This window comes from Pseudophryne corroboree, chromosome 5, assembly GCF_028390025.1.
Source record: "Pseudophryne corroboree isolate aPseCor3 chromosome 5, aPseCor3.hap2, whole genome shotgun sequence".
Lineage (NCBI taxonomy): Eukaryota > Metazoa > Chordata > Amphibia > Anura > Myobatrachidae > Pseudophryne > Pseudophryne corroboree.
In genome coordinates this window covers 517481732-517498207 of record NC_086448.1, presented here as the reverse complement: position 1 = coordinate 517498207, position 16476 = coordinate 517481732, and the positions used below count along the sequence as shown (strand labels likewise).

The 16476-nt window shown below is 47.0% G+C and overlaps 1 protein-coding gene across 1 annotated transcript in view; it reads left to right on the top strand.

Moving 5' to 3' along the window:
• Window positions 1-16476, top strand: part of F13A1 (coagulation factor XIII A chain) — a 373690-nt gene that overhangs the window by 209723 nt on the left and 147491 nt on the right. Inside the window, exon 11 of the mRNA XM_063923095.1 lies at window positions 8338-8491. Coding sequence (XP_063779165.1) covers window positions 8338-8491 — 154 coding nt within the window. The remainder of the gene's footprint in view (window positions 1-8337; window positions 8492-16476) is intronic.

Sequence of the window (16476 nt, the reverse complement as noted above, 5' to 3'; positions counted from 1 at the left end):
CCGTGGTTTTTTTTTCTTTCTTTATACATACATACTAGTTACGAGTATACTATCTCTTTATCAACCAGTCTATATTAGCAGCAGACACAGTACAGTGTGGTAGTTCACGGCTGTGGCTACCTCTGTGTCGGCACTCGGCAGCCCGTCCATAATTGTATATACCACCTAACCGTGGTTTTTTTTTCTTTCTTTATACATACATACTAGTTACGAGTATACTATCTCTTTATCAACCAGTCTATATTAGCAGCAGACACAGTACAGTGCGGTAGTTCACGGCTGTGGCTACCTCTGTGTCGGCACTCGGCAGCCCGTCCATAATTGTATATACCACCTAACCGTGGTTTTTCTTTCTTTCTTTATACATACATACTAGTTACGAGTATACTATCTCTTTATCAACCAGTCTATATATTAGCAGCAGACACAGTACAGTGCGGTAGTTCACGGCTGTGGCTACCTCTGTGTCGGCACTCGGCAGCCCGTCCATAATTGTATATACCACCTAACCGTGGTTTTTCTTTCTTTCTTTATACATACATACTAGTTACGAGTATACTATCTCTTTATCAACCAGTCTATATATTAGCAGCAGACACAGTACAGTGCGGTAGTTCACGGCTGTGGCTACCTCTGTGTCGGCACTCGGCAGCCCGTCCATAATTGTATATACCACCTAACCGTGGTTTTTTTTTCTTTCTTTATACATACATACTAGTTACGAGTATACTATCTCTTTATCAACCAGTCTATATTAGCAGCAGACACAGTACAGTGCGGTAGTTCACGGCTGTGGCTACCTCTGTGTCGGCACTCGGCAGCCCATCCATAATTGTATATACCACCTAACCGTGGTTTTTTTTTCTTTCTTTATACATACATACTAGTTACGAGTATACTATCTCTTTATCAACCAGTCTATATATTAGCAGCAGACACAGTACAGTGCGGTAGTTCACGGCTGTGGCTACCTCTGTGTCGGCACTCGGCAGCCCGTCCATAATTGTATATACCACCTAACCGTGGTTTTTTTTTCTTTCTTTATAGTCATACTAGTTACGAGTATACTATCTCTTTATCAACCAGTCTATATTAGCAGCAGACACAGTACAGTGCGGTAGTTCACGGCTGTGGCTACCTCTGTGTCGGCACTCGGCAGCCCGTCCATAATTGTATATACCACCTAACCGTGGTTTTTTTTTCTTTCTTTATACATACATACTAGTTACGAGTATACTATCTCTTTATCAACCAGTCTATATTAGCAGCAGACACAGTACAGTGCGGTAGTTCACGGCTGTGGCTACCTCTGTGTCGGCACTCGGCAGCCCGTCCATAATTGTATATACCACCTAACCGTGTTTTTTTTTTCTTTCTTTATACATACATACTAGTTACGAGTATACTATCTCTTTATCAACCAGTCTATATATTAGCAGCAGACACAGTACAGTGCGGTAGTTCACGGCTGTGGCTACCTCTGTGTCGGCACTCGGCAGCCCGTCCATAATTGTATATACCACCTAACCGTGGTTTTTCTTTCTTTCTTTATACATACATACTAGTTACGAGTATACTATCTCTTTATCAACCAGTCTATATTAGCAGCAGACACAGTACAGTACGGTAGTTCACGGCTGTGGCTACCTCTGTGTCGGCACTCGGCAGCCCGTCCATAATTGTATATACCACCTAACCGTGGTTTTTCTTTCTTTCTTTATACATACATACTAGTTACGAGTATACTATCTCTTTATCAACCAGTCTATATTAGCAGCAGACACAGTACAGTACGGTAGTTCACGGCTGTGGCTACCTCTGTGTCTGCACTCGGCAGGCAGTCCATAATTGTATACTAGTATCCATCTCCATTGTTTACCTGAGGTGCCTTTTAGTTGTGCCTATTAAAATATGGAGAACAAAAATGTTGAGGTTCCAAAATTAGGGAAAGATCAAGATCCACTTCCACCTCGTGCTGAAGCTGCTGCCACTAGTCATGGCCGAGATGATGAAATGCCAGCAACGTCGTCTGCCAAGGCCGATGCCCAATGTCATAGTACAGAGCATGTCAAATCCAAAACACCAAATATCAGAAAAAAAAGGACTCCAAAACCTAAAATAAAATTGTCGGAGGAGAAGCGTAAACTTGCCAATATGCCATTTACGACACGGAGTGGCAAGGAACGGCTGAGGCCCTGGCCTATGTTCATGGCTAGTGGTTCAGCTTCACATGAGGATGGAAGCACTCAGCCTCTCGCTAGAAAAATGAAAAGACTCAAGCTGGCAAAAGCAGCACAGCAAAGAACTGTGCATTCTTCGAAATCCCAAATCCACAAGGAGAGTCCAATTGTGTCGGTTGCGATGCCTGACCTTCCCAACACTGGACGTGAAGAGCATGCGCCTTCCACCATTTGCACGCCCCCTGCAAGTGCTGGAAGGAGCACCCGCAGTCCAGTTCCTGATAGTCAGATTGAAGATGTCAGTGTTGAAGTACACCAGGATGAGGAGGATATGGGTGTTGCTGGCGCTGGGGAGGAAATTGACCAGGAGGATTCTGATGGTGAGGTGGTTTGTTTAAGTCAGGCACCCGGGGAGACACCTGTTGTCCGTGGGAGGAATATGGCCGTTGACATGCCAGGTGAAAATACCAAAAAAATCAGCTCTTCGGTGTGGAGGTATTTCACCAGAAATGCGGACAACAGGTGTCAAGCCGTGTGTTCCCTTTGTCAAGCTGTAATAAGTAGGGGTAAGGACGTTAACCACCTCGGAACATCCTCCCTTATACGTCACCTGCAGCGCATTCATAATAAGTCAGTGACAAGTTCAAAAACTTTGGGTGACAGCGGAAGCAGTCCACTGACCAGTAAATCCCTTCCTCTTGTAACCAAGCTCACGCAAACCACCCCACCAACTCCCTCAGTGTCAATTTCCTCCTTCCCCAGGAATGCCAATAGTCCTGCAGGCCATGTCACTGGCAATTCTGACGAGTCCTCTCCTGCCTGGGATTCCTCCGATGCATCCTTGCGTGTAACGCCTACTGCTGCTGGCGCTGCTGTTGTTGCCGCTGGGAGTCGATGGTCATCCCAGAGGGGAAGTCGTAAGCCCACTTGTACTACTTCCAGTAAGCAATTGACTGTTCAACAGTCCTTTGCGAGGAAGATGAAATATCACAGCAGTCATCCTACTGCAAAGCGGATAACTGAGGCCTTGACAACTATGTTGGTGTTAGACGTGCGTCCGGTATCCGCCGTTAGTTCACAGGGAACTAGACAATTTATTGAGGCAGTGTGCCCCCGTTACCAAATACCATCTAGGTTCCACTTCTCTAGGCAGGCGATACCGAGAATGTACACGGACGTCAGAAAAAGACTCACCAGTGTCCTAAAAAATGCAGTTGTACCCAATGTCCACTTAACCACGGACATGTGGACAAGTGGAGCAGGGCAGGGTCAGGACTATATGACTGTGACAGCCCACTGGGTAGATGTATGGACTCCCGCCGCAAGAACAGCAGCGGCGGCACCAGTAGCAGCATCTCGCAAACGCCAACTCTTTCCTAGGCAGGCTACGCTTTGTATCACCGCTTTCCAGAATACGCACACAGCTGAAAACCTCTTACGGCAACTGAGGAAGATAATCGCGGAATGGCTTACCCCAATTGGACTCTCCTGTGGATTTGTGGCATCGGACAACGCCAGCAATATTGTGTGTGCATTAAATATGGGCAAATTCCAGCACGTCCCATGTTTTGCACATACCTTGAATTTGGTGGTGCAGAATTTTTTAAAAAACGACAGGGGCATGCAAGAGATGCTGTCGGTGGCCAGAAGAATTGCGGGACACTTTCGGCGTACAGGCACCACGTACAGAAGACTGGAGCACCACCAAAAACTACTGAACCTGCCCTGCCATCATCTGAAGCAAGAAGTGGTAACGAGGTGGAATTCAACCCTCTATATGCTTCAGAGGTTGGAGGAGCAGCAAAAGGCCATTCAAGCCTATACAATTGAGCACGATATAGTAGGTGGAATGCACCTGTCTCAAGCGCAGTGGAGAATGATTTCAACGTTGTGCAAGGTTCTGATGCCCTTTGAACTTGCCACACGTGAAGTCAGTTCAGACACTGCCAGCCTGAGTCAGGTCATTCCCCTCATCAGGCTTTTGCAGAAGAAGCTGGAGACATTGAAGGAGGAGCTAACACGGAGCGATTCCGCTAGGCATGTGGGACTTGTGGATGGAGCCCTTAATTCGCTTAACAAGGATTCACGGGTGGTCAATCTGTTGAAATCAGAGCACTACATTTTGGCCACCGTGCTCGATCCTAGATTTAAAGCCTACCTTGGATCTCTCTTTCCGGCAGACACAAGTCTGCTGGGGTTGAAAGACCTGCTGGTGACAAAATTGTCAAGTCAAGCGGAACGCGACCTGTCAACATCTCCTCCTTCACATTCTCCCGCAACTGGGGGTGCGAGGAAAAGGCTCAGAATTCCGAGCCCACCCGCTGGCGGTGATGCAGGGCAGTCTGGAGCGACTGCTGATGCTGACATCTGGTCCGGACTGAAGGACCTGACAACGATTACGGACATGTCGTCTACTGTCACTGCATATGATTCTCTCAACATTGATAGAATGGTGGAGGATTATATGAGTGACCGCATCCAAGTAGGCACGTCACACAGTCCGTACTTATACTGGCAGGAAAAAGAGGCAATTTGGAGGCCCTTGCACAAACTGGCTTTATTCTACCTAAGTTGCCCTCCCACAAGTGTGTACTCCGAAAGAGTGTTTAGTGCCGCCGCTCACCTTGTCAGCAATCGGCGTACGAGGTTACATCCAGAAAATGTGGAGAAGATGATGTTCATTAAAATGAATTATAATCAATTCCTCCGCGGAGACATTGACCAGCAGCAATTGCCTCCACAAAGTACACAGGGAGCTGAGATGGTGGATTCCAGTGGGGACGAATTGATAATCTGTGAGGAGGGGGATGTACACGGTGATATATCGGAGGGTGATGATGAGGTGGACATCTTGCCTCTGTAGAGCCAGTTTGTGCAAGGAGAGATTAATTGCTTCTTTTTTGGGGGGGTCCAAACCAACCCGTCATATCAGTCACAGTCGTGTGGCAGACCCTGTCACTGAAATGATGGGTTGGTTAAAGTGTGCATGTCCTGTTTTGTTTATACAACATAAGGGTGGGTGGGAGGGCCCAAGGACAATTCCATCTTGCACCTCTTTTTTCTTTTCTTTTTCTTTGCATCATGTGCTGATTGGGGAGGGTTTTTTGGAAGGGACATCCTGCGTGACACTGCAGTGCCACTCCTAAATGGGCCCGGTGTTTGTGTCGGCCACTAGGGTCGCTAATCTTACTCACACAGTCAGCTACCTCATTGCGCCTCTTTTTTTCTTTGCGTCATGTGCTGTTTGGGGAGGGTTTTTTGGAAGGGACATCCTGCGTGACACTGCAGTGCCACTCCTAGATGGGCCCGGTGTTTGTGTCGGCCACTAGGGTCGCTAATCTTACTCACACAGCTACCTCATTGCGCCTCTTTTTTTCTTTGCGTCATGTGCTGTTTGGGGAGGGTTTTTTGGAAGGGACATCCTGCGTGACACTGCAGTGCCACTCCTAGATGGGCCCGGTGTTTGTGTCGGCCACTAGGGTCGCTAATCTTACTCACACAGCTACCTCATTGCGCCTCTTTTTTTCTTTGCGTCATGTGCTGTTTGGGGAGGGTTTTTTGGAAGGGCCATCCTGCGTGACACTGCAGTGCCACTCCTAGATGGGCCCGGTGTTTGTGTCGGCCACTAGGGTCGCTAATCTTACTCACACAGCTACCTCATTGCGCCTCTTTTTTTCTTTGCGTCATGTGCTGTTTGGGGAGGGTTTTTTGGAAGGGACATCCTGCGTGACACTGCAGTGCCACTCCTAGATGGGCCCGGTGTTTGTGTCGGCCACTAGGGTCGCTTATCTTACTCACACAGCGACCTCGGTGCAAATTTTAGGACTAAAAATAATATTGTGAGGTGTGAGGTATTCAGAATAGACTGAAAATGAGTGTAAATTATGGTTTTTGAGGTTAATAATACTTTGGGATCAAAATGACCCCCAAATTCTATGATTTAAGCTGTTTTTTAGTGTTTTTTGAAAAAAACACCCGAATCCAAAACACACCCGAATCCGACAAAAAAAATTCGGTGAGGTTTTGCCAAAACGCGTTCGAACCCAAAACACGGCCGCGGAACCGAACCCAAAACCAAAACACAAAACCCGAAAAATTTCAGGCGCTCATCTCTACAATGTACACATAGTCTCCCTGCATCACACCAGGAAGTTACAATAGTTTAAAATGGTATCAGAACAAAGGGATTCACCTTTACAGGATAGGAGGGGACAGAACAAGGTTATAAGGTGGTGTTTGGTATCCAGCTGTAGGGTAATTTAAGGGCAATAATCCGGTGTTGGTTTGCAGAAGATCGCACGCTCCTGCGAATAGTTATGCGCAGGAGCAGAATATAAATATTAACTGAGTTTACTGTACATTTGGTATGCGGCGGGAACCCAGAGGAGACCACCTGCAAGTGCACCTGGAACAGACATCGCCCACCTATTCAAACCAACCTATGACCTCTCCTGTACTGTAATTGATCATCCCTGTGTCCAATGGACAAAGAGATTACAGTATCCATTGTGTTAGGTTTTGGAATATTGTATAAAAGAGCCAGCTGCATGCCCGGTCACACACAGACTCTGAAGGTCATCTACCTTGATGACTGAGGACCAGACTGGGAAGCACAGGTGAAACCAAACATGTATGTACCATTGATTGTAGCCATTCTTCTATTGTATTGTATTGTATTGTTTATATTGTAACCCCCTGCAAGTAAAGAACCGTTGGTGGGTTAGACCCCAACCTAGTTTTGAATTACAATTGGTGTTGTGTCCCATTTCCTTGCTAAGGTTTAAAGCGTATTTACAGCCACTCGGGCTGCTGCATTGTGCTAACAGCGTATAGGCCTGTGTACGCAAACTGTGTAGTCACTAGGCCCTTTCGGCGTTCATACGCAGAGTGCGTACACTGTACGATCTTGTGTACGCAAGGTTTGTGAACAATATAAGGGAGAAAGCTTAATTGCAGCGGCTCAATATTAAAGTGTATCAAGTGTGTTTAAAGTATAAGCTTTTTAGTCCTGTATGTAAACCGGCGTTTACATCTCATTCTGATCCTCTCCCAGCACACCACAGTGACTGATGGTGCAGGAGAGGAGACGTAGATGAATGCGCTGGAGCTCCGACACCTGGCAGCTGTCCAATATGCTCACAGCCTGCCAGGGCCTGGCCCGGAAGCAGTGGCGCCAGGTCACATGTTAAACTGCCCTGTAATGGGGTCCTAGTGCAGAGAGCAGCCTGTGTCGGGCGGACGGGTAGCTGCAGCAGAGACTGCGTGACGTCACTCACTGAGCCCTCCTGAGTCTGGCGTACAACGCAGCCGCGTACCATGCGTATGCGTTGGGCCGGCACTGCGCTGATGATTGTCGCGGCAGGACCCGGCCTTCCATCCTGGCACCGGTATGTGTAGAGGGGGGCATTCGCCCTAATCGCCCCCCGCTAAATCCGCCACTGTCTGACTTGAACACATTTACACATTCTTTTAGGGGCATATCTAGTTAGGAGCAAATTTTTGAAAACCCCACAGTGTGGGTTTTTTCCCACGGCCATAAGGTTATTCCTATCCAATTACCGGGGAGAAATTCGACCGTGTTAATTTCAAAAGGAAATTATCCTGTCCTGACTGGCTGTTCTGCCCCTTTTATGTCTGATGGTTACCGCGTGTTTTGGAAGCACACATGACCACCTGTAACACATCAGACCATGATTGTTTGTTATTACTTTATACAATTGCACATGCACACGCTTGTAATATTTATGCAGTTGGAACTCTTGCACAGACTGAGCTAGGGATGACCCTCAATGAGCTAGACATCACTGGTTGATGGTTTTACACCATTGGGGTCTACCTATGTGCAAAGGGACAGGGTCTACAGCCTCGCATGTGCATTTCCGTAAAGTGATAGTGTTTTGTCATCGGAATTCCCCTATTGATAGTAAAACTATTTACTTTTGGGAAAAACATACATAATTTTCTTGGCCCCAAGTACCCAAGGTCTTATTACAACCTTTTCTTTATTATTGGAAACTACAGTATAAGGAGGATTTGTTTGTGACAACTGCCAGTCTTTCATTAAAAGAATATTGCACATCTTAAATCAGTGAATTATCAGATATAAAAAGATTGGATTTGGGATGAATCACACCCTGCTGATGTTTTGTTGTTACAGGTAAACAGTGACATTGTTTATTACAATGTAAAGAGAGATGGATCAAAAGTCATTCGGAATGTTGATAAAACACACGTGGGACAAAAAATATTAACGAAAGAAATAGGAGAAGATGGACGACATGATATAACTGACCTTTACAAGTTTTCAGAAGGTAATTTATTATGCAGCGCTCTGAAGTACAGTTTGCTGTGCATTTCATCACAGAAGTTCAAATAAAATGTATGGACATGTCCCTTGCGGCATGTGTAAGAGAAAGACTTCTGGGTGACTGTGACTGTACCAGTTAACCATACACATATTCAGTTCTCATTGTCTTTCTTCTGTATAACCTTAACATTTGAATTATGTGTAAGGGGCACTACTACTGTGGGTATTATGTGTAAGGGACATTACTGCTGTGGGCATTATGTTTAAGAGGCAGTACTAGTGTAGGCATTAGGTGTAAGGGGCATTATGTATAAGGGACACTACTGTGTGATGTAATGTGAATAAGAGGCACTAATGTGTGTTGTAATGTGAATAAGAGGCACTAATGTGTGTTGTAATGTGAATAAGAGGCACTAATGTGTGTCAGAATGTGATGTGAATAAGGGGCACTACTACAGTGGGCATTATGTGTAAGGGGCAATACTACTGTATGCATTATGTGTAAGGGGCACTACTACCGGGGGCATTATTTGTAAGGGGTACTATGTATGTGGGCATAATGTGTATAAGGGGCACTACTGTGGGCATTATGTGTAAGGGGCACTACTACTGTGGGTATTAATGTAAGGGGCACCACTAGCGTGGGCATGTTATGTGAATAAGGGGCACTAATGTGTGTCATAATGTGATGTGAATAAGGAATACTAGCGGTGAGGTAATAATCATGGGAGACTTTAATCTACCTGATGTAGATCCACTAGAAGTAGGGACATTCTGAATTCCTTGCAGAGAGCATACCTCCAGCAATTAGTTAGGGAGCCCACTCGGAAAGACACAATATGAGACTTTATACTTACAAATGGAGACAGAATATCTGACATAAAAGTGGGTGAAACCTGGGATCCAGTGATCATCAAACCATATGGTTTAGAATAAAGACAGAGACTGACTCATCCCATACAAAAACAAAGGTTTAATTTTAGGAAGGCTGATTTTGTAGTGATGGGAAAATGTGTAAGTGATTATTTGGCAGAGTGGAAGAACATGGAAGGAGTGCAGGAGAGGTGGGAACAAAATAAAAGTGCAATAGTAAAGGCAACAGACCATTGTATTAAAAGGGTTAGGAAACACACAAGGAAAAGGAAGCCAGTGTGGTTTGGAAAAGAAATAGCATGTATTGTGAAAGCAAAAAAGATGGCCTTTAGGAAATATATGCAGACACAAAATAAGGGCTGTGGTTAAATTGCTGGCACTCAGGATCCCAGCGGTCAGGATATGGATGCCAGAATGCCGACTGCTGACAATGCCGCCAGCCAAAATCCCAGCTCACAGGGGCTATTCCCACTCGCGGGTGTCCACAACACCCATAGCACGAGTCACCGAGCACACAGTGTGGCAAGCACAGTGTCACAACTGAGGGCCTGAGCTGACGGGAGGCAGCCTCAGTTGTAGGGGCTGAGATGTACCGGAACCTGGGAGGTTGTATCAGACCCCTGGACATGTAAGTAACATGAAGAAGAACCGCCCGAAGGCGTGACCACGACAACTTGAATAAAAGTCAATGATGTTTATTTATGACAAACTCCATGCATCACAGTAGCAGTAAAAGAAACATAAAATCAGCAGAGAAATAATACAGTTCCTGGGTACTACAGGGTGGCAGGGGCCACAGAGCTCTGGTAGTATGAGACAGTTCTTATTATCTGCGAGTTGGAAAGTCCTTACCAGGCCTGACTGTAGCAATGAAGAAAGCCCAGGATCGTACCAGCTGGTGTTCCAGGGAAAGCTGGACTGCTGTAAATAAAATAGCTGCTGTGGGTTCTGGTTGGAACCAGACAGATGTTGGCACGGAGTGGATACTGGCTGGAACCAGTCAAATAATAAATGAAGCTTGAGAGCGATGCAATATGAATGAAATGTAGAGTTTGAGAGCGGAGAAATAATAATACCGGTGGAGAGTGGTAAACTGTAGAAAGGACACCGGCCCTTTAAGAGAAGCTGTACTCTGCTGGAAGCTGGGCTGGAAGCAGGTAATGTTGTAGCTAGAAACAGATGAATCCACAATGGATCGGAGAGTCAGGCTACACCGCAGGTGGAATGCTGGTGCGGGTCTCTATGGTGGAAGTCTTGAGACAGGAGCTGGAACCTGGAAGACAATCACAGGAGAGAGACAAACAGGAACTAGGTTTGACAACCAAAGCACTGACGCCTTCCTTGCTCAGGCACAGTGTATTTATACCTGCAGCAAGGAAGGGATTGGCTAGGCAATTATGCAGATTATCAATACTGAGAACAGATTGGTGGAAATGATCAGCTGACAAAATCCAAGATGGCTGCGCCCATGCAGACACTTGGAGGGAAGTTTGGTTTGTAATCCATGTGGTAATGAAAACAGTAATGGCAGCGCCGGCCACCGGAGACAGGAGGCGCCAAGCTAACAGGTGCACATCCAACCACGCGGACACAGCGGAGGCCGCGGCTGACGTAATCGCCACTCAGACACTCTGCATGCAGAAGCTCAGGGACGGCGGCGGAGGCCGCGGGAGACGCCATGCCAGGTGTAATATGGCGTTTACTGTGACAGCGTCTCAGAGTGACAGGAAAGGATACAGGAATGTAAACATCAGGATAACAGATGGGATCCGGTCCTGGAGCGCTGAGCCAGCCTTAGGAGGCATCTGATGGGTAAGAAATGGCGTCCAGATACCCGGATCGTGACAGCACCCCCCCCCCCCTTTAGGAGTGGCCCCAGGACACTTCTTTGGCTTTTGAGGAAACTTGGAATGGAATCTCCGGACCAAGGCAGGAGCATGGACATCAGAAGCATTGGTCCATGAACGTTCCTCAGGGCCATAACCCTTCCAGTCAATAAGATATTGTAGTTGACCATAACGGTGACGTGAGTCCAGGATCTTGGCTACTTCATACTCAACGCCTCGTTGAGTTTGGACTTTCGGAGTTGGAGGAAGTGAGGAATGAAACCGATTCAAGATCAGCGGTTTCAACAGGGAAACATGGAATGTCCTGGGTATTTTTAAGAAGGGAGGCAACTGAAGTCTGTAAGCAACAGGATTGATGACTTGTTCAATCTTGAAAGGACCGATATAGCGAGGTGCAAACTTCATACTGGGAACTCTTAACCTCAAATTCTTCGTGGATAACCATACCCGATCACCCACCTTGAGAGCAGGAACTGCTCGACGCTTCTTATCCGCAAACTTCTTGTACCTGAACGATGCCTTGAGCAGAGCTGATCGTACGCTCTTCCAGATATTGGCAAACTGATGCAAGGTGATATCCACTGCGGGAACAGAAGTTGCTGGAAGCGGTTGGAACTCAGGGACTTTAGGGTGGAATCCAAAGTTAGTGAAGAATGGTGTTGAAGCAGATGAAGAATGATACTGGTTGTTATGAAAGAACTCGGCCCAGGGAAGTAATTGAACCCAGTCATCTTGAGAGGAGGACACATAGATGCGGAGGAAGGCCTCCAAGTCCTGATTCACCCTCTCGGTTTGACCATTGGTCTGAGGATGGTAAGCCGTAGAAAACTTTAGCTTGACTTGGAGGACTTGACATAAACTTCGCCAGAATTTGGCTGTGAATTGAACTCCTCGATCTGAGATAATTTCTTCAGGAAGACCGTGGAGTCGGAAGATCTCTTGTATGAATACTTGAGCCAACTTGGAAGCTGACGGAAGACCGGTGAGAGGAATGAAGTGTGCCATCTTGGTGAACCGGTCAACTACCACCCAGATGGTATTGAACTTTTAGCACATGGGTAAATCTGCAATAAAATCCATCGACAAATGGGTCCAAGGTCGACGGGGAACAGATAGTGGAACCAGTTGCCCCGCAGGCGACTGGCGGGATACCTTATGTTGAGCACACTTTGGGCAAGATGCAATAAACTCCAAGACGTCCTTTTTCAGAGTTGGCCACCAATAGGACCTAGAGATAAACTCCAGGGTTTTTTGGATACCTGTATGTCCGGCAAAACGGGAAGCATGGGCCCAATGCATGAGCTTCTTCCTTAGCATCGGTTTCACAAAACTTTTCCCTGATGGGGGCGTAGAGTCCATCCCTACCGTGGAGAATGCCAACGGATTTATAATAGGATGCTTGTCTGAAGACTCTGACTCATTTTCTTGCTCCCATGAGCGGGAAAGGGCATCGGCCTTGCGATTCTGAGAGCCCGGACAGAACTGGAGTTTAAAGTCGAACCTGGAAAAGAAAAGTGCCCATCTGGCCTGACGAGGGTTGAGACATTGTGCGCCTTTCAGATATAAAAGGTTCTTGTGGTCTGTAAGTATGGTGATTGAATGAGAAGCTCCCTCCAACAGATACCTCCACTCTTCTAGAGCGAGCTTGATGGCTAGCAACTCCTGGTCGCCAATGGCATAGTTGCGCTCAGCTGGGGAGAACTTCCGGGAGAAGAAACTGCAAGGGTGTAAATGGCCATCTTTAGCCCTCTGAGATAACACCGCTCCTACTCCAACGGAGGAGGCATCCACCTCTAAGATGAAAGGAGAGTCGATGTCAGGCTGTTTCAGAACAGGCGCAGAGATGAACCTTTGTTTCAAAAGATGAAATGCTTGCATGGCTTCTTCAGACCACTTGGACGGGTTAGCACCCTTCTTAGTGAAAGCAGTAATAGGCGCCACAATGGTGGAAAAGTCTCGTATAAACTTTCGGTAATAGTTGGCGAACCCTAAGAACCTCTGGACCCCTTTGAGGGTTAAGGGTACCGGCCAATTTTGGATTGCTTGTAGTTTCTCAGGATCCATCTCTAGTCCGGAACCGGACACAATGTACCCTAGAAACGGAATGGACTTGACTTCAAAGACGCATTTCTCTAATTTGCAATAGAGATGATTGACACGGAGACGGGACAGAACCTCTTTAACCCAAAAACGATGTTCCTCTAAATCGTTGGCAAAAATGAGGATATCGTCTAGATAGACCACGACATGACGGTATAGAATGTCTCTGAAGATCTCATTGACAAAATGCTGGAAGACAGCTGGAGCATTGCTCAATCCGAAGGGCATGACGAGGTACTCATAATGTCCGTCACGGGTGTTAAAGGCGGTCTTCCACTCGTCACCCTCAAGGATCCGGATGAGATTGTATGCACCTCTCAAGTCCAGCTTTGTAAAGATGGTAGCTCCGCTAACTCTGTCAAAGAGCTCAGTAATCAGGGGTAAAGGATAACGGTTCTTGATGGTAATGTCGTTCAAACCTCTGTAGTCGATGCACGGCCGCAGACCACCATCTTTCTTTTTTACAAAAAAGAAGCCTGCGCCGGCTGGGGAAGAAGAAGGTCGAATGAACCCCTTTGCTAGGTTCTCTTTAATGTATTCCTCCATAGAATGCGTCTCAGGCAGAGACAACGGATAAGTTCGGCCTCGAGGTGGAACCTTCCCTGGAACGAGATCAATCGGGCAGTCCCATTCTCTATGAGGAGGAAGGATATCAGCAGAAGCTTTACTGAACACATCCGTGAAATCTTGATATGGAGGAGGTGGAACATCAGACGACCTGTGGGAGGAAGAACAGACAGGCAATACTTTAAACAAACATGTCTCAGCACAGGAGGAACCCCATGCCAGGATTTGCGTAGTCGTCCAATCAATTGTAGGATTGTGAAGACGGAGCCATGGAAGGCCCAGGACCACAGGATGTGTGGCTCTTGGAATCACTAAAAAAGAAATAAGTTCGGAATGAAGAACTCCCACTCTCAGACGAACTGGTAGAGTCCTTAAAGAAATAACTGCATCAAAAATTTTGCTGCCATCCACGGCAGTTAAAGAAATGGACGAAGGAAGTCTCTCGGTGGGTAGGGACCACCGTTTAACATAGGCTTCGGTAATAAAGTTCCCAGCTGCTCCGGAATCAAGGAGGGCAATGACGTTCCGATAACGTTGAGCAACTTGAAGCGAGACTGGGAGATTACAATCTTGAGGAGATGGAGAGGAGATCATTACTCCTAGCCGGCCCTCTCCTTGGCGAGCTAGGATTTGGAGTTTCCCGGACGTTTGGGACAGGCATTAATGGTGTGAGACGGAGCTGCACAATAAAGACAGAGAGACTCGGAGAGACGTCTTCGGCGCTCAGCAGGAGTTAAACGGGAACGGCCAATTTGCATGGGCTCATCTTTAGTTGGTGACAGTTGGCGAGGAGGAGGAGCAGAAGATTTTGGAGCAGATGATCTTCCACGCTCAGTTGCTCTCTCTCTGAAACGTAAATCAACTTTCGTGCAGAGTGAGATTAGCTCATCTAACTTAGAGGGTAAGTCTCTGGTAGCTAACTCATCTTTAATACGCTCAGATAAGCCATGCCAGAATGCAGCATACAGGGCCTCGTCGTTCCATGCCAGTTCGGATGCCAGGATCTGGAACTGTATCAGATATTGTCCTACAGTACGTGACCCCTGGCGTAAACGGAGAATCTCGGATGAAGCTGAGGTTACCCGGCCTGGCTCATCGAAGATGCGCCTGAATGTTGACACGAATGCAGCGTAAGAAGATAGCAGGGTGTCGGACCTCTCCCATAACGGTGATGCCCAATCAAGGGTTGAGCCACTGAGAAGAGAAATAATGTAGGCAATTTTTGTACGGTCACTGGGAAAATTGCCAGGTTGTAGCTCAAACTGAATCTCACACTGGTTGAGAAATCCCCTGCAGAATCTTGGAGATCCGTCAAATTTTGCTGGCGTCGGAAGATGAAGACGTGGAGCAGAAATGGGTAAGGTGGGTGGGGTTATAGCTGGAGTCACTGTGGTTGATGCACCAGACGCGCCTGATCCACGGAGAGTTGTCTGAATCCCATCCAGCCGAGTAGAGAAATCCTGGAGACAGCGGATGATGTGGCCCTGTGCAGCCTCCTGATGTTCTAGTCGGGCTGCCAGTTCTTGCATCGGCCTGGCCGCTTGATCCTGGTCTCCGGCTGGATTCATTAGGTCAGTGCTTACTGTCACAACTGAGGGCCTGAGCTGACGGGAGGCAGCCTCAGTTGTAGGGGCTGAGATGTACCGGAACCTGGGAGGTTGTATCAGACCCCTGGACATGTAAGTAACATGAAGAAGAACCGCCCGAAGGCGTGACCACGACAACTTGAATAAAAGTCAATGATGTTTATTTATGACAAACTCCATGCATCACAGTAGCAGTAAAAGAAACATAAAATCAGCAGAGAAATAATACAGTTCCTGGGTACTACAGGGTGGCAGGGGCCACAGAGCTCTGGTAGTATGAGACAGTTCTTATTATCTGCGAGTTGGAAAGTCCTTACCAGGCCTGACTGTAGCAATGAAGAAAGCCCAGGATCGTACCAGCTGGTGTTCCAGGGAAAGCTGGACTGCTGTAAATAAAATAGCTTCTGTGGGTTCTGGTTGGAACCAGACAGATGTTGGCACGGAGTGGATACTGGCTGGAACCAGTCAAATAATAAATGAAGCTTGAGAGCGATGCAATATGAATGAAATGTAGAGTTTGAGAGCGGAGAAATAATAATACCGGTGGAGAGTGGTAAACTGTAGAAAGGACACCGGCCCTTTAAGAGAAGCTGTACTCTGCTGGAAGCTGGGCTGGAAGCAGGTAATGTTGTAGCTGGAAACAGATGAATCCACAATGGATCGGAGAGTCAGGCTACACCGCAGGTGGAATGCTGGTGCGGGTCTCTATGGTGGAAGTATTGAGACAGGAGCTGGAACCTGGAAGACAATCACAGGAGAGAGACAAACAGGAACTAGGTTTGACAACCAAAGCACTGACGCCTTCCTTGCTCAGGCACAGTGTATTTATACCTGCAGCAAGGAAGGGATTGGCTAGGCAATTATGCAGATTATCAATACTGAGAACAGATTGGTGGAAATGATCAGCTGACAAAATCCAAGATGGCTGCGCCCATGCAGACACTTGGAGGGAAGTTTGGTTTGTAATCCATGTGGTAATGAAAACAGTAATGGCGGCGCCGGCCACCGGAGACAGG